The 24851-nt window shown below is 40.2% G+C and overlaps 1 protein-coding gene across 1 annotated transcript; it reads left to right on the top strand.

Annotated features, from left to right (window-relative positions):
* Window positions 1-24851, top strand: PPP2CA (protein phosphatase 2 catalytic subunit alpha). The gene is given in 7 exon segments (NM_214366.1): window positions 1-280; window positions 13693-13902; window positions 17806-17979; window positions 19121-19210; window positions 19728-19889; window positions 21310-21428; window positions 24093-24851. Coding segments are annotated over 7 exon segments (930 nt in total). The 5' UTR covers window positions 1-178; the 3' UTR covers window positions 24166-24851.

The following is a 24851-nucleotide window of genomic DNA, read 5'->3' as shown; positions in this document are numbered from 1 at the left end:
GTCAGTGGCCGGTAGCCGAACACCGAGGGGCGAGTCAACCGGGCAGCGCTACTGCCGAGCAGCCTTCAGCAGCCACACAAGTACCCCGGGGGCCGACGGCAGCGTGTGCGTGTGGCCCGTGTGCGGGCGGCGGCGCGGGAGTAGCGCGGAGCGGCAGCCGGTTCGGGCGGGTGGCATCATGGACGAGAAGGTGTTCACTAAGGAGCTGGACCAGTGGATCGAGCAGCTGAATGAGTGCAAGCAGCTGTCCGAGTCCCAGGTCAAGAGCCTCTGCGAGAAGGTGAGCTGCACTCCGGCTTCGGGAGCCGGGGCGGGCCGAGCCCGCCGAGAAGGAAGCGGCCGCGGGGAGGGTGCAACATGGCGGAGGCCAGCGGCCCCGGCCCCCGAGCCTCCCAGACCGGCCCCCGGCGCGGCCCGGCGGCGGCTCCCGGACGACCCGGCGCCCCCTGCCTCCCGCGCAGGGATTGGTTGTCGCTGCCACCGCCGCCTAAAATGGCGCCGTTCACCCGACTCCGGGGCTTCAGAGCTTCCCGGCCTTGGCTGGAAGCGAAGTGGCTGGGGGAGGGTGCGGGGGAGCGGAGACCCTGCGAGTAAGGGTCAGGGACGGTTTTGATATCTGGGCACGAGGTCTTAGGTTCTACGGCCTGGGAATGGGGCCTGGGACTCTTCTGTGAGTTTGGTGGGAGGTTTCTTACTTGTACTCAGGCCGAATGCTTAGGTCCAGAGCTGTCCAGAGGGTCCCCCAGAGGCAAGCTTGTAGGCCGGATCCCGGGACCTATCTAATAAAGGTCACGCAGATTTAGCATCGTCTTGAGTGGTTTATGGTAAACCTCTCGAGCTGTGTTTTCCAGAGACTTATTAGTACATTTTTTCGAGAATTTTTAAATGAGCTTTTAATCTAAGTTTCAATGAAGGTCATGGTGGTAGTTATAGGGAGGAGTATAACTTATTTTTCATAGTTGGAAGAATTAGACATTTTGGTGAGTCATTCTACATAGGAGCTTTGGGATTGGAAATCAAGTGTCAGTTTAATCTCTGATTTATATGCTGACTCAAATTGGATAGTATGAAACCCTTCTTTAAGCTTAAGGTTCTTGGCATTTTGCCATTTGTTTTTTAAATGAGCAGCATAAACTGTTAAGACCAGCAGATTTTGTATCCTTGCTCTCTGCTGGAAAAGTTGTTAGTATATTTGTGACTTTAAGTAGTAAGTATGATATTAACAGCTGTTGATCGAGCTTTTGCTGTATTCCAGTCATTGTGTTTAGTGTTTAAATCCCACAAACGTTTAAAATGGAATGTTGTAGTCTGTTTTAGAAGTCCATTTTAAATGACCTAATTCTGATTTGTTTTTCCCAAGGAGTTGGGGAAACAGGTAGCCTGTTTAAGTCTTATAATTCAGTTTTCTAAAGTAGAGAAAATGCTGATCTCCACCATGAATGTTTCAACTTCTCTTTTTAAAAATAACTCTGCAGCATCTTTAGTTCCACAGAATGGTGGAGTATCATCAACATTTTGTATTAGTGAAGAGAGTTATTAGAAAGCAATTACGCTGACTCGTTTGTGGTTTGATGTGAAAATTAGATTCGTAAATTTGACATATACGCTCCTAAAACAGGCTTTTTCAGAAACTCTTCTGTGAATTACTGCAATTTAAGTAAGTCTAATTCAGATTTGTTTATCCCAAGCCTCAACAAAACTTCTAGTTGATGAGGTGGCACATCATCTCTTGGAGCTGAATTTTAATACTGGCAATGTAGAGCCTTTTGTTGCTTCTTGATCCTTAATTCTTTTACATCAGATGAAAATGACATTTGTTTAAAGTTTTGGAAGTGGGCTTTTAAAAATTGTTTAATGTATAGTGTTAGGTCTTAGTTTTTGGATACTGTAAGTGATGATTTTAAAGATTTTTAGAGTTGAGTACTTAACTCTATATAAAGACTTTGAGTCAGCAGTTGGCTAGATGACTAGTTATTTGTGTAGCAAACATTGCAACAGAGTAATGATGTGGTTGGAAGACCACTGGACTGTGAGTTAGACCTGGACACTGGTCCTTTTTCTGCCACCAAGTAATTGTGACCTTGAGGCAATCACTTCACTTGGTCCACATTTTCTTGTCTATAGAGTTAAAACATGTTCCAGGGTTCCTTCTAATCATTTGAGATTATACAATTGCATTTTAAAATAGTACTCTGTATTTAAATATTGAACACTTATTGGATATCCAAGATTGCTTACTTTTATGAGAGGAGTGAAAAGCAATGAAAAATAATCATGCTTATTTTTAAGGATCTTGAATCTGGTTGGAAGTCTGTAGTAGATAGACCACAGAAGTAAAGGGTCTGTGTTGGAGACAGCAGAAGATATTGGAATTATGGTGGGGGGACTGAAGCTTGATCCCCTTGGTAAATATTGTTTGCTATGTCTCTGTAATATCAAGATGGAGTGAGATTAATCAGTTTATGTTTAAATCCCCATTGCTCATCCACTGTATAAAGATTTTAATTCTTGGAGCATATATATATATATATATATATCTTTGATGCTAGATTTTCAAGACATGGGTCCTTTTGGAGGTTGTCACATAGCCTTCATACTGTTTTTAATTTGTAAGTATTCCGTCTTTGGGAACTGTATTAACCTTCCAAAATAAATTAACTTGAAGGCAGTTTTTTAGGTATAGTAAGTCTTTCTAGTGAAACAAAAGTTCTCTTTTCACTATTAATATTTGTGTGGCCAATAGCACAACTGGCAAAACCTGTATATTTTGAAAATCTTGAGTGGAAAACCTTTTTTCATTAGTGTAATAATTAGCGTAATTATTTTTCTTTTTAAAGAAAAGATATTTGGTGGAGGTAGATATTTGGAAATAGTTGATAATTTCTTTGATTATAAGAAAGTATATTTATAGACCAGGGTGAATAGGGTTTTTATGTTATTAACTATGTAAGTTTTTTCCCCACAAGATGTGACTAAGGTCTGTATCAAAGCCAAGGTTGTTGTGTGTGCAGTATACCTTGTCATTTTTGGGGATCATAATTTGTTGATTGTTTAAAAATTTGTGATGAGTGAAGCAGTTTTGTCTGTAGGCACAGTTCTGTAGTCAGTGAGGTTAGTGCATCTGTGTATCTAGACTGGTATGTTTCTATCTCCTGATTGGAAGAATAAGTAGTATCCACTTGCTTTTACATTAACTGTATTACAAGTCTTTTGTTAGGATCAGCAGTGGTTTCATTTAGGTATGATTTTTGGCCTTGTGTTTTCAGGTCTTACCAAACTTGTGGAGAATGTTGTTTGATAGCCAGGTGTTTTGTTTTGTTTTGTTTTCCAGAGGAGTTCTTTACTTATGTAGGTATGCTGTTTTCCACTGCTGTGCAGGTGCTATAAATAAAATGCAATCATTAAGGCTTCACTTAGTTTTAACATTTGTTACATGAGTATGGAAAAAGCAGCCCTCTTCCTTCTAGTTGGATGACCTGCAAAATACTTGGCCAAGGTTAAATTCCTGTATGAAGTGGATAATATATTTTTGTGTGTATGCATGTTTAATTTAAAAGGCCTTTTGGCTTATTTCCATAAAGATTAATTTGAATATTCAGAACAAGCAGTTGTGGGAGGAGCATGGTGAGGAATGTTGTTTTCATCATTCTTTCATGTACACTGGTCTCTTAACGGGTTTATGAGGCAATGATCCTCGGTTATAGTTAGAAACCCGAGGCTCAGAAAGGTAAAATGACTTGATTATAGGGCTAACTAGAAATTGCTTGGGTTATGGATTGTAAGCCCAATGTTTTAGTCTTGCTTCACAGCCCCCTTCTCTTTTCTGAAATAGTGTTAATAATGAAAGATGCAGACGAATTGGGGCCAGATTGAATTTTCGAATCAAGAACTCTGTAAAAGAAAGCTAACTTTGTGTTCTGATTGCTTGAAAACTTGCTATTCATGTCACATTCTGTTGTCTTAGTCTGTCCTAGAGGAGGAAACAGTAATTATTCTTGAATTTTGAAGGTGGCTAACTGTGTTTGCCTCTCACATAAGATTAGTGAGATGAAAGCCCCAGTTCATTTTCTGTATTTTCTCAGATAGTATAAATCATGATCCAGAGACCGAGCTCTGAAATACTCTAATAAAGTGTAACTGACATTCATATTGTTTATTACAGTTTGTTAAAAAATGCCTTTTTATCCTTATAGCTTCCACAGTCAAGCCTGTTTGCCTGTGTGTATTTTGTGATCTCCCAGACCTGAAGCGGTAATGCAGTTGTTTTTGAATTGACTTGTTGAGGAACATCAAAAAAGTGAACAGTTCTTTGGTGGAGACACACAGGTTCCCCCAATTCTGCCTTTGTTTTCTCCCTCAGAGACAAGAGTTTTGTGTGTGTGTATGGGCTCTAGGGCTAAGTGAGACTCCTACTGTAGAAAGAATGATGGGCACTGAAAGAGTGTTGGCGATAACGCTGGTCTGGCGTTCCTTTCCCCATACCTCATTGTTAGTCAAGTTTGTCAGTTACCTTTTTCACTTTTTTGCTTAACCTGTTTCTCATTACTGTCCTCTGAAAAAACCTTCAATCTGCATTCCCCCGTGCAAGTTGAGATCTGATAGGAACTAGAACTAGGAAGGGAAAAGATTTTGTTTGCTTGTTTTTGCTTTTTAGGGCCATACTTGGGCACGTGGAAGTTGCCAGGCTAGGGGTGGAATAGGAGCTACAGCTGCCAGCCTACACCACAGCCACGGCAACGTGGGATACAAGCTGTGTTGGCAGCACGGGATCCTTAACCGGTGAGGCCAGGGATCAAACCTGCATCCTCATGGATACTAGTCGGGTTCATAACTGTCTGAGCCACAAGGGGAACTCCTTGTTGTTGTTTTAAATAGGTTTTCTTTTTGCTTTTTTTTTTTTTTTTTTTTCCAGCTTTAGAGCAGAAGTGGTAGAAGAGGCTGAAGTAGAGAGATCTGGTTGTCTATAAATGGCTGGAGGTGGAATCTGAAAGAACTGTAAAGAACAATCTGGAACTCACTGCTTAATTTTGTCACAGTTCAAAGTTACTGTTGCCTATTGATATATTGGTGTTGTGGTTTGGAATGGACAAACAAAGCAGTGAGAGGTATATCTGCATCTGCGTATTTTATAACCTGTGCATGACCAGCTGGCCAGTCACTCTGGCACACCCTGTTTCCACTTCTGCCTTAGTCATGTCGTTACTACCACAGGTGGGAATTTTTACCCTTCTTTTGTTGAGGGGCCCGAAAGAATGTTGAGCTTCTGTTCTAGAGAGCCCCTGGGAGACATCGATTATCTAGAGTCATGCAAAGTGTAATTCACACAGGTTATAGAATGTCGGTGATAGTTTTTACCACTTTTTAATGATTTTTATTTTTTCCATTGTAGTCGGTTTACAGTGTTCTGTCATTTTTCTACTGTACAGCAAAGTGACCCACACACATATATATACATTCTTTTTCTTACATTATCTTCTATCATGCTCCATCACAAGTGAGCAGATGTAGTTCCCAGTGCTATACAGCAGAATCTCATTATTTAATCCATTCTAAATGCAATAGTTTGCATCTCTCAACCCCATATTCCCAGTCCATCCCACTCCCTCCCCCTTGGCAACCACAAGTCTGTTCTCCAAGTCCATAAGTTTCTTTTCTGTGGACAGGTTCATTTGTGCCATGTGTTAGATTCCAGATATAAGTGATATTATATGATATTTGTCTTTCTCTTTCTGACTGACTTCACTTAGTATGAGAATCTCTAGTTGCATCCATGTTGCTGCAAATGGTGTGATTCTGTTCTTTTTATGGCTGAGTAGTATTCCATTGTGTATGTATACCACATCTTAATCCATTCATATGTCAGTGGACATTTAGGTTGTTTCCATGTCTTGGCTATTGTGAATAGTGCTGCACTGAACATATGGTGGGTGCATGTGTCTTTTTCGAGGAAAGTTTTTTTCCAGATATATACCCAAGAGTGGGATTGCTGGGTCAAATGGTAGTTTTGTATTTAATTTCCTGAGGTACCTCCATACTGTTTTCCATAGTGGTTGCATCAGTTTACATTCCCACCAGGGTGTAGGAGGGTTCCCTGTTCTCCACACCCCTAGCACTTGTTATTTGTGGACTTATTAATGATGGCTATTCTGACAGGCGTGAGATGACACCTCATAGTAGTTTTGATTTGCATTTCTCTAATAATCAGTGATGCTGAACATTTTTTTCATGTGCTCAGTGATACTGTTAACTATGTGACAATATACATTTGCTTTTGGAATACATTCAACCAAAATTTGTTATGCCTCCTTACATGTATTTTAAGTTTTTTTTTTTTTTTTTAGCTTTGTCTTAATAGCATTATTGTAGGGATTTGTTTTTTGCTCTGATAGCAGGGTTTCAGATTAGTCAAGAGGTTGAACTTGTAGTAAACTCTAGATAGGAGTGGTTTCAGAATTTTCATGCTCCTGGTAATCAAGCGAATTGTCTTCCTCTGCTGCCCATCATCTGTATATTAGCAGTAGTGTCTGCTGTCTATTTCTGTTGGGTGATTTTGACTTTCAGTAGAAAGGCTTAAGAAGTAAAGTGCTTTAGGATTGGAGTAGAATTTTGGTCTTAAAAAGAACGTTAAAGATCCTCTAGGCCAAGTCACCTTTCACAGATGAGGTAGGACACTGAGACTCAGAGTGATTGAATCTCATTCAAGATGGATTATTGTGAAGAGTTTTAAGACGGTTGTGTATAAAGCAGCAGTTCTCAGTTTAGTAGGTTAATGTTTTTCCCCTATGCAGCAACGATTGGGACTATTTATTTAATTCACGCACATGTGTGTGTTCGTTGGTAAAGATGGGGGACAGTCTATTATTGCATGTGAGACATAGAGCTTAAAGGAAAATAGTCCTTCGTTTTGGTCAGAGTTGTGAAGATTATTTGACAGAAACAGATGGGAAAACAATTATGTATTTCCTTCTTACACAGTTTTACAATTATCCTTCATCCCTGATCTTTGTCTTTCTGTTAGACCCTAAACCAAATAGCAAATACTTGTTGCTAGAACATTATGTGAAGGATTATATGATACTTTTAAATTATAATTATACAGATTTTAATCAAACACCGAAATGTTTCATAAAATATTAGAGACATCTGATCAGTGTAATTAATGAAAGATAAGTAATATGAAGAGGAGTTCCCGTCGTGGTGCAGTGGTTAACGAATCCGACTAGGAACCATGAGGTTGCGGGTTCAATCCCTGGCCTTGCTTAGTGGGTTAGGGATCCAGCATTGCCATGAGCTGTGGTGTAGGTTGCAGATGTGGTTCAGATCCTGCACTGCTATGGCATAGGCTGGCGGCTTCGGCTCCAATTAGACCTCTAGCCTGGGAACCTCTGTATGCCACAGGAGTGGCCCTAGAAAATGCAAAAAGATTCCCCCCCCTCAAAAAAAAAAAGAAGTAAAATTCAAAAATTAATACTTTTTTTCAGTTTTGCTTCTCTTAATGTCTGTGGCTGTTTTAGTAAATGTACTAAACCGCGATTAAGGTATGAAATGTTAAATTAACTTGAACTAGAGTTCTAATGAACATTAATTGGAATTAATAATAAGATTTTTAATAGATACCTAAGAACATCCAGCACCCTATGAATACTCAAAGAATACGTGTGGACATTTTGTGTAAGAGGAGAAATAACTGGAGTTCCCTAATGGATCAGCAGGTTAAGGATCTGGCTTTGTCACTGCTATAGCACAGGTTTGATCCATGGCTTAGGAACCTCCACATACTGCGAGCACAGCTAAAAAGTTTTTAGGAGAGGAGAAATAGATAGTATATATACATGGAATGAAAAGTTGGAACTCTGGAATGAAAAATGCTAGTTAAATCAGAAGATGACACTTTATGAAGTAGCTGAGAAGGAGGTACAGTCTTCCATTTAATACTGCATAACAAGTTGGGCATAGGTCCAGTTTTAAAGTACATATGAAACCAAAAATGTTAACGCTGTTTTGCTCTGTAATCCCACAATTGAAAATTTCCTCAACAAAAATAATTCAAGAGCTCCTGCTTGTGGCACAGTGGGGTCCAGCAGTGTCTCTGTGGCACCGAGACGTAGGTTCCATGCCTGACTGGCCGTATTGGGTTAATAAGGGATCTGGCGTTGCTGCAGCTGCAGTGTCGGTTCCAACTGTAGCTCAGGTCTGATTCCTGTCTTGGGGTGGCCAAAAAAAGAAAAAGAGAAAGAAAGGAAATAATCCAAATAAACAATAATGAATGTATAGATCTGTTCAGGAGCATGTTATACAGCAGTTTACTTGGTGATCTTACAGTGCTGTAGGAGATTAGACTAGTGAATATGAAACTTCGGGACACAATGAAGTGTTAACCAATTGTAAACTGAAAGGAAATACAAAGAAATGAGAATATTTTTGTTGGTGTGGTAGAATTGAGATTAGCCATTTCACCACTGAAGTACATACTCAACCTTTTATTGTTTTCCAGTCATCTTATACAAATAATTTTTACATTGCTGTAATCATTTTGCGTTTTTAAAACTGTTTCCTTGATTTAATAATGTAAAAATGCCTAAATGTGTTGCATAGCTTTTTTTTTAAACTGTGTAAGTAGAAATGATACTACACTTGTACCCTTTAAGGAAATTAATGTATAGGTATACAAAAAAATTTTTTTTAACCTTCACAGTTACTTATGATAAACTCTTATTGATGGGATAGCTTGTTCAAGTTTTAACCTTGTTCTAGGAAGGTCTGTCCCTTGGATTCATTTCAGTCTGTATCATTTGGCAGAATTTCAGTAGGGTTCCAATATCACTATGGTGGTAATTATATTATTTTTAAAAACTTGATCTTAATTCTTTTTTCAAATATTAATTTTATTAGCTGAGGCATTTGAAGTCCTAGAAAACAATGTTTTAGAGGAGACAAAGTTTACATTGTGTATGTTTTGCTTTTGCTTCCATGCATAGTTCAAGTGATCTGAGACTTTAAGTTATGGATGGGAATCAGTACCAGAGAGTGAAAAGGTAGTTAACTAAAAAATGGTAAATCTCTAAAGTTATTTTTATTTTATTTTGTCTTTTTGCCTTTTCTACAGCCTCTCCTGTGGCATATAGAGATTCCCAGGCTAGGGGTCTAATCAGAGCTGTAGCCACTGGCTTATGCCAGAGCCACAGCAATGCAGAATCCGAGCTGCCGACCCTACTACACCACAGCTCACAGCAATGCCAGATCCCCATCCCTCTGAGCAAGGCTTGGGATCGAACCCAAAACCCCATGGTTCCTAGTCAGATTCGTTAAATCACTGTGCCATGACGGGAACTCCTCTAATGTTAATTAAGTGACTTTATTGAAAGTCTGGTTCTACCCTTTTCTCTGTTTATTTTTTATTAATATAGTTGATCTACAATGTTCTGTCAATTTCTGCTGTACGGCGAAGTGACCCAGTTATATATACACACATTTTTTTTCTTAGATTATCTTCTATCATGTTCTATCACAAGAGATAGGATATAGTTCCCTGTGCTCTGCAGCAGGACCTGCCATTTACTTTGAGTATTTATCTAGAGAGTTGAAATTGTATAGCTGTGTTTGAAACTGATGGTTGGTGAAGGTCTGCAAGCACTAAAGATGTCTCATTAAACAAAGTTTCCCATTGGTTGACCCAGAAAGGGGCTTCTATTAGGGGCTTCTGGGATTTATAAGACCTGAGTCCTTGTGATAGCTCAGCCTCTCTCAGATCTTCTTTGATTAGTTTTCCTGATTGTAGAATAAGTTTTTAAAACAGGATGTCTGCACTCTTTATTGTTCTGATGTTCTAGGAATAGTGTATTTTGGTGTAGTAATCATCTCAGAGCTCATAATTTGAGACCAAAAATCAAAAACTATATTTAAGATTGGTCCTTTGGATCCCAATTGTTCTGGTCCAAAATTTGGTAAGAGGGGAAGAGCCAGCTTTAACTTTCCCAGGTTGAGAATGTTCACTGTATTGATACAGTCAGCTTGCCCTTTTGGAGGTCATTTTGGTAGCGTCAACAACAACAACAAGGAGTTCCCGTGTGGTGCAGTGGTTAACAAATCCGACTAGGAACCATGAGGGTCCAGGTTCCATCCCTGGCCTTGCTCAGTGGGTTAAGGATTCAGCATTGATGTGAGCTGTGGTGTAGGTCGAAGACGTGGCTCGGATCCCACATTGCTGTGGCTCTGGCATAGGCCGGTGGCTACAGCTCCGATTAGACCCTAGCCTGGAAACCTCCATGTGCCATGAGTGCAGCCCTAGAAAAGGCAAAAAGACAAAACAACTACAACAACAAACTACTGAATATACTAATAGGTCTACTTTATAATATCTTTCATATAGAAGAAAAATGCCTGCATATGAATACAAGAGAGCAAACACTAGGATAGACATTGAAGCCCCCACCCTATTTGTAATCCTTCAGGAAATATTCTTATATCCACTGTGAGAAATTAGCCACTTCTATATATGTATACATTATTATTATTATTTATCTTTGTAGAGCCGCACCCACAGCGTATGGAAGTTCTCAGGCCAAGGGTCTAATTGGAACTACAGCTACCACCCTACACCACAGTCACAGCAATGCTGGATCCTTAACCCATTGAGCGAGGCTAGGGATCAAACCCGTGTCCTCTGATTTGTTACTGCTGAGCCACGACGGGAACTCCCGTGTATGCATTATGAACTCTGCAATTATATTAAGAAAAATCAGGCTGCTGAACAGTATTGTTTCTGGTTTTAAAATGAGAAGGAACAGTTCCCTGGTGGCTCAGCCAGTTAAGGATCCAGCATTATCATTGCTCTGGCACAGATTCAGTCCCCAGTCCTGGAACTTCACATGCCTTGGGCACAGCCAAAAAAAGAAAAAGCTAAGGAAAGGAAAACTGTTGTTTCTTTAGGCATATAATAGGGATGTATGATTTGTAAACAAGGTTTTGAAAAGGTATACTTCAGAGTCCTATTGGTGGTTACTTTGCCTAAGAGGAATGGGATTCTGGAGAGTGGTCAAAGGGGACATTTAATTTTGTACCTTCTTCAGGTGGATGGGTTCTGCCTCCCTCTACTTGAGAATGAAATTCTGTTTTTTACAGGCTTCTGTCCTCTACCTAGATACCTGGGCATTTTTCTATATGGCTATTACCTATTATTTTTTCCTTCTCCAGAGAACTTGGTACCATTTTCCAGACCTGTACTTAGACTTTTGTCCTGGAAGATGTACATGATTTTCCCTGATGATTACCTATCCAAATATATTTGATTCCTTTAAAATATATATTAAGTGCTTTCTATATCTTGGTCATTGTTCTAGTGAGGTGCTATGTGCACAGTGGTGAATAAAATGAATCTGGTGATTTTTTAAATAATTTTTTTATTTTCATTTTTTAAAATTTATTTATTTATTGGTCTTTTTTGGTCTTTTTCCAAGACTGCACCCATGGCATATAGAGGTTCCCAGGCTAGGGGTCTAATCGGAGCTGTAGCTGCCAGCCTATGCCACAGCCATAGCAGTGCCAGATCCAAGCCATGTCTGTGACCTACACCACAGCTCACATCAATGCTGAATCCTTAACCCACTCAGCAAGGCCAGGGATCAAACCCGAAACCTCATGGTTCCTAGTTGGATTTGTTAACCACTGAGCCACAATGGGAACTCCTGGCGATAATTTTTTAAGCTGTCACTTTGTTGCATGGAAATTAAGTTGGAGGCAGGAAGAATGCAAACAGTGACTTTGGTGTGGAGGCCAGCACAGTAATCCACGTGAGCTGATGGTGGCTTGGACTGGGTAGGAAAGATAGACGCATATGGATTGAGATCAATTTTTTGCTTTTTGGTTTTTTGTTTGTTTGGTTTTGGGTTTTTGGTACACCCGCAGCATGTGTAAGCTCCTGGGGCAGGGATCAAACCCATGCCTCAGCAGCAGCCTGAGCCACAGCAGTGACAATGCCAGTTCCTTAACCACTAGGCCTCCAGGGAAGAGGTATTTTTTTTGGAAGGATAGTGGGCAAGATTTGTCAGTGGGTTGGTCGCTGAATACCAACCCACTGGTTAGGCTTTAAGCTCTACTCCATCTCAAATCCACATCCATAGTCCGACCTCTGAAATCCTAAATTCACTCATCAAATTTTCTACCAGTGGATCTTTGTTCTAATACTAAGCTTAGATTTGTTTCCAGTCCATAGCCATCCTCCATTCTCCCCCTACATTTCCTACTTGTGTGACTGTCGTCATGACTTGCCTGGCTGCAACTGGGGTGTTTCCTAGGATGCAGGCTTTCCATGCTAAAACCAGGGTGATTTGTCAACCTGCCTCCACTCTCTTCTGCCCTCTTTTCTGCTCTTACGTGCTGTGCTTTAGCCATGTTAGCCTTTTCCTCTTAACTTGTTGGACTTTATACACATGATTGCATCTACCTGTGTTGGATGTCCTCCCATTTTCTACCCCCATCTCCTTCCTGTAACTCTTGCCCAGTCTTTGTACCTCAGGCAGTTTTTATAACTTGTTTGTGAGAGTGGAACACTGCTGCTTACCCTAGCAGGTCATAGCACTCAGCTCTTTATTTTGTTACGATCTTTTATCATCTGCCTCTTCTGCTCCATTGTGTGCTTTTAAGGGCTGTGTTGTTTGTTGTGATATCTTAGACTTACAAAGTGGCTTCCATAGGTTACTCTCTCCTTTTCTTTAATGGCTCTTAGTACAGTCTGTATACTTTGTTACCTGATTACTTGTTTGTGGTCATTCCCCTACAACTTTTCCCCAACCCTGGAGCTGCCACAGGGCCTGGCACATAGTATCACTCAGATAGTTAAACAAAACATTATTTCCTAATGCATTTCACAGTTTTTGGCATACAGTAAATAATAAACGAGTGTTGAAATGAATAGTAGAGTTTCTACTGAGTGGAATATTACGTTGTTCTTGAAAGTAATGTTTGAATTTGTGGTTACATGAGGGAACACATAGGAGACTAAACATTTTTCTAAAAGCAGCATAAAAACCATGTATTGAATAGTCACGGTTGTAAAACAAGTTTATTTTTTTTTTCATTTTTATTTTTTCCATTATAGTTGGTTTACAGTGTCGTCAGTTTTCTACTGTACAGCAAATTGACCCAAACGAGTTTATATTTTGATATAAAGACTGTAATAAGTAAATCAAAATACAGACAAAATTTTAATGTCTTCAAAAATTTTTTTTTAGAAAAGATAAGTAGGACTAAGAAATCTCTCCTTATAGCCTGGAATCCTAGAGTGCATTAAAACTGAACTCTAAAGCTAAGGAACTAGATGCCCGAGTGTCTTGCTCCATTTTTATTGATTTTATATGGCTATTTATTTTAATAGTAATCTCTCTAGTGTTTAGTTAGATGGCAATTGATGGGTCTAAAAACTCATGATAGTGATGAGAGGAATGGGACTATGCATCTTGATATACTTTTTTTTTTCCAGGAATAAAGGGCAAAACAGTTAGTGGATAGATTGCAGTCATAGCGTGTCCTCTTAATTTAATGGGATCATAATTGCCTGCAATTTCACCTTATGCCAAGTCTTCCCTTGACAACTACTTAAAGTATAACTTAAACATATCTGAAATGTCACTAAATATGTCTTTGTTGATGTTGTTTAATGCCAAATATTTTGGTTTATTTTTTTTCCACCTGTAGGCTAAAGAAATCCTGACAAAAGAATCCAACGTGCAAGAGGTTCGATGTCCAGTCACTGTCTGTGGAGATGTGCACGGGCAATTTCATGATCTCATGGAACTGTTTAGAATTGGTGGCAAATCACCAGATACGAATTACCTGTTTATGGGAGATTACGTTGACAGAGGATATTATTCCGTTGAAACAGTTACTCTGCTTGTAGCTCTTAAGGTAATTTCAGTTTTATGTCTGAGCAGTTTGAATTGGGTAAGACAGTCCTCTTGAATTTCTTTTCCAGTCGTCTTTGGTTTTCTCCATCTGAATGTTAGCTTTTAGAATAAAACTCCACCTTTGTAGATGTTTTTGAAGCATTATAAAGGAACAAAGGTTTCAGATGTTTATATTCTTTGACATAATATTTCTATTATTAAAATTTTACTGAGGGAGAATTTAATAAGAGGAAAGGAGCTTTATTTAGGTGAAAACATAAATTGTAGCATTATCTTTAATACCAGAAAAAGAATTGATATATTGGAGTTCCCTTGTGGAGCAGAGGGTTAAGTATCCAGCAGTTGTTACTGCAATGGCTGAGGTTGTTCCCTTGTGGAGCAGAGGGTTAAGTATCCAGCAGTTGTTACTGCAATGGCTGAGGTTGTTGCTGTGGTGTGGGCCAGGAACTTTCACATGCCATAGGCACGGCCAAGAAAAGAAAAAGAATTGAAATAAATAACTAACAATAAGTGAATATTGAAATTATGGTTTATCTCAGTGGAGTAGTTTGTAGCCATTAAACATGACATGTAACCTAGAGCAATGGGAGTGATAAAGCAAGTTGTTTTGTACCAGCTGTAGCTTTGGGGAATTTGCAAAGATCTGAAGGTGAAACAAAACAGTGAAGAGCTTTTTAGGATGGTCTTTCTCTTAAAATAAATTATTTGACTTGACTTTGGGGGAGAAAACTTTATTAAAGAATATGTAGGCGTTCCCATCATGGCTCAGTGGTTAACGAACCCGACTAGCAACCATGAGGATTCGGGTTCGATCCCTGGCCTCACTCAGTGGGTTAAGGATCTGGCATTGCCATGAGCTGTGATGTAGGTCACAGATGCGGCTCAGATCCTGCATTGCTGTGGCTCTGGCGTAGGCCGGAGACTACAGCTCCGATTAGACCCCTAACCTGGGAACCTCCGTATACCGCGGTGCGGCCCTGAAAAGGCAAAAGACAAAAAAAGACAGAGATTATGTAGACTGGTGAGATGGCTGCCAAGATCTAGTATTGGAAAAGCAGGTGTGGTTTTGGCAAGAGCTGCATTTTAGGCAATTAATAAAATGTAAATGTGAAGCTACTAGTCTAAATCTTGTAAATTGCTACAAAACATTTTTGGAGGTGGTTATGTTTTGCATCTCTAAATTGTAGTAGTTGAATTAAAGGATGGTAAGTTTTCTCTAGTAACTCTGGATACTTGGAAAGCAGCCTTGCAAGCTAACCTTTACTTTAAAAGCCCAGGGTGAATCCCAGTGCTCAGAGGAGTAATGAATATGCTACCTTTAAGAATTCACATTTGAATGTGTCAGGGGTTGAATTGTGCCACTACCACCTGATCCCCACATTGATGTGTTGAAGTCCTAACTCCCAATACCTCAGAAGGTGTCTGTATTGGAGACAGTGTTTGAAGAGGTAATGAGAGTATAAAGTGAGGTCATATGAATGAGCTCTAATCCAGCCTGACTGGTGTCCTTCTAAGAAGAGATTAGGACACAGATTCAGAGGGAAGATGACGAAAAGGCACACGGAAAAGATGGCCATTTTTTTAGTTGAAGGGGAGAGAGGGGCCTTCAGAAGAAACCACTCCTGCTGACACCTTGATCTTGGGACTTCTAACCTCTAGAAACTGTTAGGAAATAAATACCTATTGTTTAAGGCTTCTGGTCTGTGGTACCTTGTATGGTAGCCCTAGGAGACTATTACAGTTTGGTATCTATACACACACAAAAAAATGAACCATAGATACCTCATACCATATATTTAGATGGACCGTAATTGATCATAGACCTAAGTATGGGTGCTAAAACTGTGAAACTTCTAAAGAGAAACATAGAAGCGTTCCTGTAGTGGCTCAGCGAGTTAAGGACCTGACATTGTCTCTGTGAAGATGCAAGTTCAATCCCTGGCTTTGCTCAGTGGGTTAAGGATCTGGCATTGCTTTGAGCTACAGCATAGGCCAGAGTTGCCAGTCCAGTTGACTCCTGGCTTTGGAACTTCCACATGCTGCAGGTGCAGCCATTTTAAATGATTAATTAAAATTAAAAATCTTTGTAACCTTGGAGTTATGTCATGTTATGTCATGTGGTTATGTCATGGCTCAGTGGTTAACAAAGCCAGCTAGCATCCATGAGGATGTGGGTTCTATCCCTGGGCTCGCTCAATGGATTAAGGATCTGGCGTTGCTCTGGGCTGTGGTATATATAGGTTGCTGATGTGACTCAGGTCTTGCGTTGCTCTGGCATAGGCAGGCAGCTGTAGCTCTGATTCGATTGACCCTTAGCCTGGGAACCTCCATATGCCGCTGGTGCAGCCCTAAAAAGACAAAAGCCAAAAAAAAAAAAAGAATTTTTTTTTTTTTTTGTAACCTTGGGTTCAGCAAAGATGTCTTAGTTAAGATACTAAAAGCACAACCAATTAAAAATCTGATAGGTGTTCTCTTGTGCAGTGGGTTAAGCATCCAGTGTTGTCACTGCAGTGGCTTGGGTCGCTGCTGTGGTGTGGGTTTGATCATTGGCCTGGGAACTTCCTCAAACTGCAGGCAAGGCCAAAAAAAAAAAGGATAAATTGGACTGCATCAAAATTGATTTTTTTGTTCTTCAAAAGACAACAGTAAGAAAAAGTATTTGTAGGAGTTCCCGTCGTGGCACAGTGGTTAACGAATCTGACCAGGAACCATGAGGTTGCAGGTTCGATCCCTGCCCTTGCTCAGTGGGTTAACGATCCGGCGTTGCCGTGAGCTGTGGTGTAGGTTGCAGACGCGGCTCCGATCCCGCGTTGCTGTGGCTCTGGCATGGGCTGGCAGCTGCAGCTCCGATTAGGCCCCTAGCCTGGGAACCTCCATATGCCGCAGGAGTGGCCCAAGAAATGGCAAAAAGACCAAAAAAAAAAAAAAAAGTATTTGTATTCATATATATACTTAAACCTGTAATAATAAGAAGGCAAATAATTTTCAGTAGACACAATATTTGAATAGATGTTTCCACCAGGAACATACATGAATGGCCAGTAAGCACATGAAAAGATGCTCAAACGTTAGTTATCATCAGAGAGATGCAAATTAAAGTCAAAATCAGACCCATTAGAATGGCTTTTATCAGTTAGGTTTGTTACACGATGCGTTAGTTTGTTGGAGAGATTAGAACAAAGAAAAATGAAAGCATAGAGCATACAGAGACTTTTTGCATGAAGTATGATCACGGCAACGTTATTCATAATAGCCCCAAACTGCAGGCAACCCAGATGTTCAGCCTACTGGTGGGGGAAAAAAACAACAAAAAACATACGTACATGTTATATATCTAGTATTGCCACACAGTGGAATACTGTGCAGTAATAAAAAGAGACAGATCACTGATCCATACAGAGATGAGTCTCAGAAATATTCTACTAAATATAGGAAGCCAGTTACACACCAAAAAACTACATATTGTATGATTCCATTTCTAGAGAAAGCAAATCTCAAGAGACACTATCAGTGGTTACTGCGTGGGAGTCAGGAGTGATTGCCAGCAGGCATGCAGGATCTTTCTGGGTTAATGGAAAAGTTCTAAAACGGGAATGCGATGGTTGTTGTGTAACTATAACAAAACTCATGGATGGAGTTGTGCAGCCGATGATTATGCTTGGCATAAAGTTGGTGAAATTTGATTTTAATTGACATGGATGGGATTGGCAGATACCCCATGGGATGAATATCTGTTCAGTTCTGTGTGATATGGAGGGTGGGTGGGTGTGTTTGTGTTTGAGGGCAGGGTGGGGTGTTTTTGAACATAACTGAAACTGTATTTTCCCGTAGAAAGCTTATTGGGTTGTCATTTGGTTTTCGAAGGATCCAGTTGTTTATGTTGTTTTCCTCTTTGTCATTTCAGGTTCGTTACCGTGAACGCATCACCATTCTTCGAGGAAATCATGAGAGCAGACAGATCACACAAGTATATGGTTTCTATGATGAGTGTTTAAGGAAATATGGAAATGCAAATGTTTGGAAATATTTTACAGATCTTTTTGATTATCTTCCTCTCACTGCATTAGTGGATGGGCAGGTATGTAGGTCTTCTTAAAACTTATTGCTGGGGTTCCTTTCGTGGCACAGTGGTTAACGAATCCAACTAAGAACCATGAGGTTTCAGGTTCGGTCCCTGGCCTTGCACAGTTGGTTAAGGATCTGGTGTGGCCGTGAGCTGTGGTGTAGGTTGCAGACGCGGCTCGGATCTCGCATTGCTGTGGCTGTAGTGTAGGCTGGTGGCTACAGCTCCGATTCAACCCCTAACCTGGGAACCTCCATATGCCATGGGAGCGGCCCAAGAAATGGCAAAAAGACCCCCCCCCCCAAAAAAAAAAAAACAAAAAAAACCTTACTGCTGATTATTTTCTAGAATATGCTTTCTTAGCATTTAGGTGGCAATAAGTCATTTTTCCATCCTCACTTCCCTTTGGGGCTTTTTTTGACGTGCCTTCTTTATGTCAGGCACTGAACTGTATGTTGGGACCACAGGGGTGGAAGATGTAGCCCATCCATTCTCTTCAGCTGTTTGTGGACATGTCGGCGTGGGGGTCAGGGTGAGGGATGTAATTAGCCATTTACGGATCTTGAGAAATGCACCAAAAAATTCCCAGGAAATTCTGTGGAGAGGAAGATAATAGTCTATGATGAAGGTAAAATCAGAGAAATGTTTTTTCTTAAAAGAGTTGGTTTAAGTTTGGGTGCAGTAGGAATAGTTCAGGAAGAATGGGAGTGTATTCCATAGTTTAAAGTGGGATGGAGTTCCCATCATAGCGCAGTGGTTAACGAATCCAACTAGGATCCATGAGGTTGAGGGTTCGATCCCTGGCCTTGTTCAGTGGGTTAAGTATCCGGCGTTGCCATGAGCTGTGGCGTAGGTCGAAGATGTGGCTGTGGTGTAGGCCGGCATCTACAGCTCCGATTAGACCCCTAATCTGGGAACCTCCACATGCCTCGGTGCGGCCCTAGAAAAGGCAAAAAGATGGGGAATAAAAATAAAAACATTAAAGTGAAATGGGGTGGAAGAAAAAAAGACCCTGCAGAAATAAGCCTAGTTCTAGTTCTGGCAGAATGCCGAAACACCAGTTGGGCCAAGTGATGTGGTCTGCTGCCTGCAGCTTAGTCCAGAATGTTTACGGTTTATTTTAGATGAGGGTAACATTGTAAACCACTCTTTTCAGATCTTCTGTCTACATGGTGGCCTCTCACCATCCATAGATACACTGGATCACATCAGAGCACTTGATCGCCTGCAAGAAGTTCCCCATGAGGTATTGATGCTTTCTTTTCAAGAAACATTAGAGGAAATGTTTAATTGTGACTTAATTACAAGTATTTTCTTGTTTAATTCTCAAAAACGATCCCATGTGGTGTGAGCATTCTTGTTGACCTCATTCTTCCGACGCTAACATTAAGAAAACTGCTGAGATCACGGTTGCTTTGCGATTGGGTTTAGGACCTAGGTGGTGGTTGTCTTTACAGCTTCTGTCTTAATTTCTAAACTCTACTGCCTAACATTGAAATTTGCATCCTAAAGGCAGATTAATTAGTATGGGCTTGTTGCTCTTGGGACTTATTGATGTAGGCTGTGCCTGTTAAAAACATTTGAAAATAGTTTCTTATTTACTTGACCCAAATATTTGACGCAGTCTGCAAATCCTTTTACCGTTTTCAGCAAACATCATTCAGAAAGTGTGACTTAGGAGGGCGCAGCTTCTGATGAATTACTCAGATCATGTATTTAACCAGGTTTGCAAGAGGTGGTCTAAAACTTAACTTGCTTTTTAGGGTCCAATGTGTGACTTGCTGTGGTCAGATCCAGATGACCGTGGAGGTTGGGGTATATCTCCTCGAGGAGCTGGTTACACTTTTGGGCAAGATATTTCCGAGACATTTAATCATGCCAATGGCCTCACGTTGGTGTCCAGAGCTCATCAGCTCGTGATGGAGGTATGTTCTGTATTTTGATGCTTGATTTGCTTTTTTATTTATTTATTTTTTCGTCTTTTCTAGGGCCACTCCTTTGGCATATGGAGGTTCCCAGGCTAGGGGTCAATCGGAGCTGTAGCCACCGGCCTACACCAGAGTCACAACAACTCAGCATCCGAGCCGTGTCTGGGACCTACACCACAGCTCACAGCAATGCTGGATCCTTAACCCACTCAGCAAGGCCAGGGATCGAACATGCAACCTCATGGTTCCTAGTCAGATTCATTTCTGTTGCGCCACGAAGGGAACTCCTTGATTTGCTTTTTAAGTAAACTTGAGGAAGATGTTAGGGATTTTATGTTATGTTAATATATTTTAAATTATATGATTTATTAATATATTAATGAGAACATGCCGTGTATTTTTCTGATGAGTTTGCCATTATAGCATGTCTTATGGCTAGATGCCCACTAGAATAAAACCTCAAGGAGTTCCCCCTGTGGCAAAGTGGGAATACCAGCATTTCTGCAGCACCAGGATGCATGTTTTATAACCTGCATGGCATAGTGAGTTAAAGGATCCAGCATTTCGACAGCTGTGGCATAGGTTGCCACTATAGCTTGGGTCTGATCTCTGGCCCAGGAACTCCGTATATTATGGGGCACCAGAAAAGGAGGGAAAAAAAAAAGAATCTCAAGGCTTTTGATCATAATGAGATTCATAGCTTCAGTGTTTTCAGAGACTTCTATGCCTGGGCAGTGCTTGAGATTTAAGGCTGGGAAAGTAAGGTGGGGAGAGGGAAATACACCATTTTTATGATCTCAATTTTATTTCATGTATTTAACATGTGTATGTATGGAGGAAAGTTTGGGAAGAAATATGCAAAGATGCTTAAGTGGTCCTTTGGATGGTAGTACTACAGGTGATTTAAAAGAAGAAACTAAAGGGAAATGAGCTAAATTCTTAGCATAGAACATCGATAGCATACTTATAAAATTAGGGTCCTGTTTAGATTAATGTGAACAAGATGTAAAAAGTAACTCAGGCATTCAGATGGACTTTGAGGGACTAAGGCTGGCATTACCAAAGGCATCTATCTCTCTTTTGTACCTGGGCAGTACAGGTGAGGACAGATTGACGGGAGTGTGTATATACCCGTGCAGGGAAAGTGCATATGCTCATTCTTAGATCATGTTTTTTTAGAGCTTATCTTTTTATAGTAGATTGGTTTTGTTCTTCTGGAAAAAATAAATAACATGTTTTGTTTTTTTAAATTGTGCAGGGTGTAGAAAATTATTAAATCATCCAGAAACAAAGCAATACTTTTCTAAGCCTTTTGGCGGAGGAGGGGAGATCTTTTCTCTCTCTTGAGAGGAGTCATTTAGTTGTGTAAGTAGGGAGTAAAATAGTTTTTTTTTTTCCTTTTCTTTTTTCTTTGCAGGGATATAACTGGTGCCATGACCGGAATGTAGTAACGATTTTCAGTGCTCCAAACTATTGTTACCGTTGTGGGAACCAAGCTGCAATCATGGAACTTGATGATACTCTAAAATACTCTTTGTAAGTATTTACACCTGAGTAGTTACTTGACTTTATTAGTCTTAATGGGAGGTTTAAGAATTCAGGAGCTCATGCTCAATCCAGATTCTAATTTGATGCTTAAGTTCCTTTGAAACAAATCAACGGAGATGTAGACCCTGATCTGAATTATTAGAATTTTAATTTTTAAATCCATGATTTTACTATAGAATTTATACAATATATCCTGAGAATGGGATTACAGATACAGTCTCTTAGTCTCTCTTTTTTTTTTTTTTTTTGTCTTTTGTCTTTTTTTGTTGTTGTTGTTGTTGTTGCTATTTCTTGGGCCGCTCCCGTGGCATATGGAGGTTCCCAGGCTAGGGGTTGATTCGGAGCGGTAGCCACCGGCCTATGCCAGAGCCACAGCAACACAGGATCCGAGCCGCGTCTGCAACCTACACCACAGCTCACGGCAACGCCGGATGGTTAACCCACTGAGCAAGGGCAGGGACTGAACCCGCAACCTCATGGTTCCTAGTCGGATTCGTTAACCACTGCGCCACGACGGGAACTCCTCTTAGTCTCTTTAAATTTTATTTAGTAGAACCTTTTTTCTAATGGCCTTAGAGGGAACCACAGTATGTAAAAGTGTATCCTTTCTGGCTGAAGTTGGCTTGGCCCTTTGAGAAGGCATGCAGCTAGAAGACCCTTATTAAACGCAGTCTTAGGCTACAGTTATTACATTAAGGCGTTGGAAAGGCGGGGGCAGAGGTGTGTAAAAATCTGCATGGAGATGAAATGTACACCATGGGGAATATAGTCATTCATGCTGCAGTAACTTTGTATGGTGACAGGTGGTAACTAACCTAGGTGATTAATACATATTGTAATGTATAGAAATTTTGAAACCCTTTGTTGTACACTTGGAACTAACACGTTTGTAGATCAGTTATACTTCAGTTTTTAAAAATACTATTGGAGTTCCCTGGTCACTCAGTGGTCTAAGCATTGTTACTGCTGTGGCTCAAGTTCCAATCCCTGGCCGGGGAACTTGCACATACCTTGGGTGCAGCCAAAAAACCAAAAAGTATTTAAAAATGTGTAGCTTCAAAGACTCTTTTTTTTTTTTTTTTTTTTTTTTTTTTTTTTGTCTTTTTAGAGCTGCACCTGCGGCATGTCAAAGTTCCCGGGCTAGGGGTCTAATCAGAGCTATAACTGCCGGCCTGTGCCACAGCCACTGCAATGCCAGATCCATTTCGCATCTGTGATCTGCACCACAGCTCACAGCAATGCCGGATCCTTAACCCACTGAGCAAGGCCAGGGATAGAACCCACAACTTCATCGTTCCTAGTCGGATTCATTTCTGCTGTGCCACGACGGGAACTCCCTCTTTTTTTTTTTTTTTTTTAATTTTTTTAGAGTTGATTTACAATGTTGTGTCAATTTCTGCTGCACAGCAAAGTGACCCAGTCATACATGAATATGCATTCCTTTTCCTCTATTATCTTCAATCATGATCTATCCCAGGAAATTGGATATAGTTATACAGTAGGACCTTGTTTACCCATTCTAATGGAGTAGTTTGCATCTACTAACCCTAAACTCCCAGGCCATCCCACTCCCTTCTCCCCCTTAGCAACCACAAGTCTGTTCTCTATGTCTGTGAGTCTGTTCCTGTTTTGTAGATAGATTCATTTGTGCCATATGCTAGATTTCACATGGAAATGTTATACAGTATTTTTCTTTTTGACTCACTTAGTATGATGATCGCTAATTGTATCCACGTTGCTACCAATGACTTTATTTCATTCTTTATGGCTGAGTAGTATTCCTTTGTATATTTGTGCCACATCTTTATCTTTTCCTCTGTCAGTGGACGTTTAGGTTGCTTCCATGTCTTGGCTATTGCAAATAGTGCTGCAGTGAACATTGGGGTGCGTGTATCTTTTTGAATTATGGTTTTTTCTGGATATATACCCAGGAATGGGTTTGCTAGATCATATGGTAATTCTGTTTTTAGTTTTCTGAGGAACTTCCATACTGTTTTCCAAGCGGTTGTGGCAATTTACATTCCCACCAACAGTTTCGGAGGGTTCCCTTTTCTCCATAAGCTCTCCAGCATTTATCTGTGGACTTAATAATGATGGCCATTCTGACCAGTATGAGGCGTAGTTTTGATTTGCATTTCTCTCATAATTAGTGATGCTGAGCATCTTTGCATATGCCTACTGGCCAACTGTGTATCTTCTATCTTGGAGATTAAGCCCTTGTAGATTGCATCATTTGCAACTATTTTCTCCCATCCCTTAGGTTGTCTTTTCATTTTTTAAATGGTTTCCTTTGCTGTGCAAACACTTGTCAGTTTGATTAGTTTATTTTTGTTTTTATTTCTCTTGCCTTGGGAGACTGACCTAAGAGGAAAAGAAAACAATTATATAGTTTATGTCAGAGTGTTTTGTCTGTGCTCTCTTCCTAGGAGTCTTATGGTGTCATGTCTTATGTTTAAGTCTTGAAGCCATTTTGAGTTTATTTTGCGCATGGCATGAGGGTATGTTCTGGTTTCATTGATTCACATGGCAGCTGCTCAGTTTTCCCAACACCACTTGCTGAAGAGACTGTCAAATACTATAGTATTCTTTATCGTAATTATCAGGACATTAATGTCTCGGGAGTTTAAACAACAAATCTGTCTTGTTTTTCAGCTTGCAGTTTGACCCAGCACCTCGCAGAGGCGAGCCACACGTTACTCGTCGTACCCCAGACTACTTCCTGTAATGAAATTTTAAACTTGTACAGTATTGCCATGAACCATATATTGACCTAATGGAGATGGGAAGAGCAACAGTAACTCCACAAAGTGTCAGAGAATAGTTAACATTCAAAAAAACTTGTTTTCACACGGACCAAAAAGATGTGCCATATAAAATACAAAGCCTCTTGTCATCAACAGCCGTGACCACTTTAGAATGAACCAGTCCATTGCATGCTGAAGCGACATTGTTGGTCAAGAAACCAGTTTCTGGCATAGCGCTACTTGTAGTTACTTTGCTTTCTCTGAGAGACTGCAGATAATAAGATGTAAACATTAACACCTCGTGAATACAATTTAACTTCCATTTAGCTATAGCTTTACTCAGCATGACTGTAGATAAGAATAGCAGCAAACAATCATTGGAGCTTAATGAACATTTTTAAAAATAAGTACCAAGGCCTCCCCTCTACTTGTGAGTTTCGAAATTGTTTTGTTTATTTTCAGGGATACCGTTTAATTTAATTGTATGATTTGTCTGCACTCAGTTTATTTCCTTTCTCAAATCTCAGCCTCATGTTGTTCTTTGTTATTGTCAGAACCTGGTGAGTTGTTTTGAACAGAACTGTTTTTTTCTTCCTCCTGTAAGACGATGTTACTGCACAAGAGCACTGCAGTGTTTTTCATAATAAACTTGTGAACTAAGAACTGA

This window comes from Sus scrofa, chromosome 2 (assembly GCF_000003025.6).
Source record: "Sus scrofa isolate TJ Tabasco breed Duroc chromosome 2, Sscrofa11.1, whole genome shotgun sequence".
Classification (NCBI taxonomy): domain Eukaryota; kingdom Metazoa; phylum Chordata; class Mammalia; order Artiodactyla; family Suidae; genus Sus; species Sus scrofa.
Note: the sequence above shows the minus strand (reverse complement) of the source record. Positions and strands in the feature narration are given on the sequence as shown.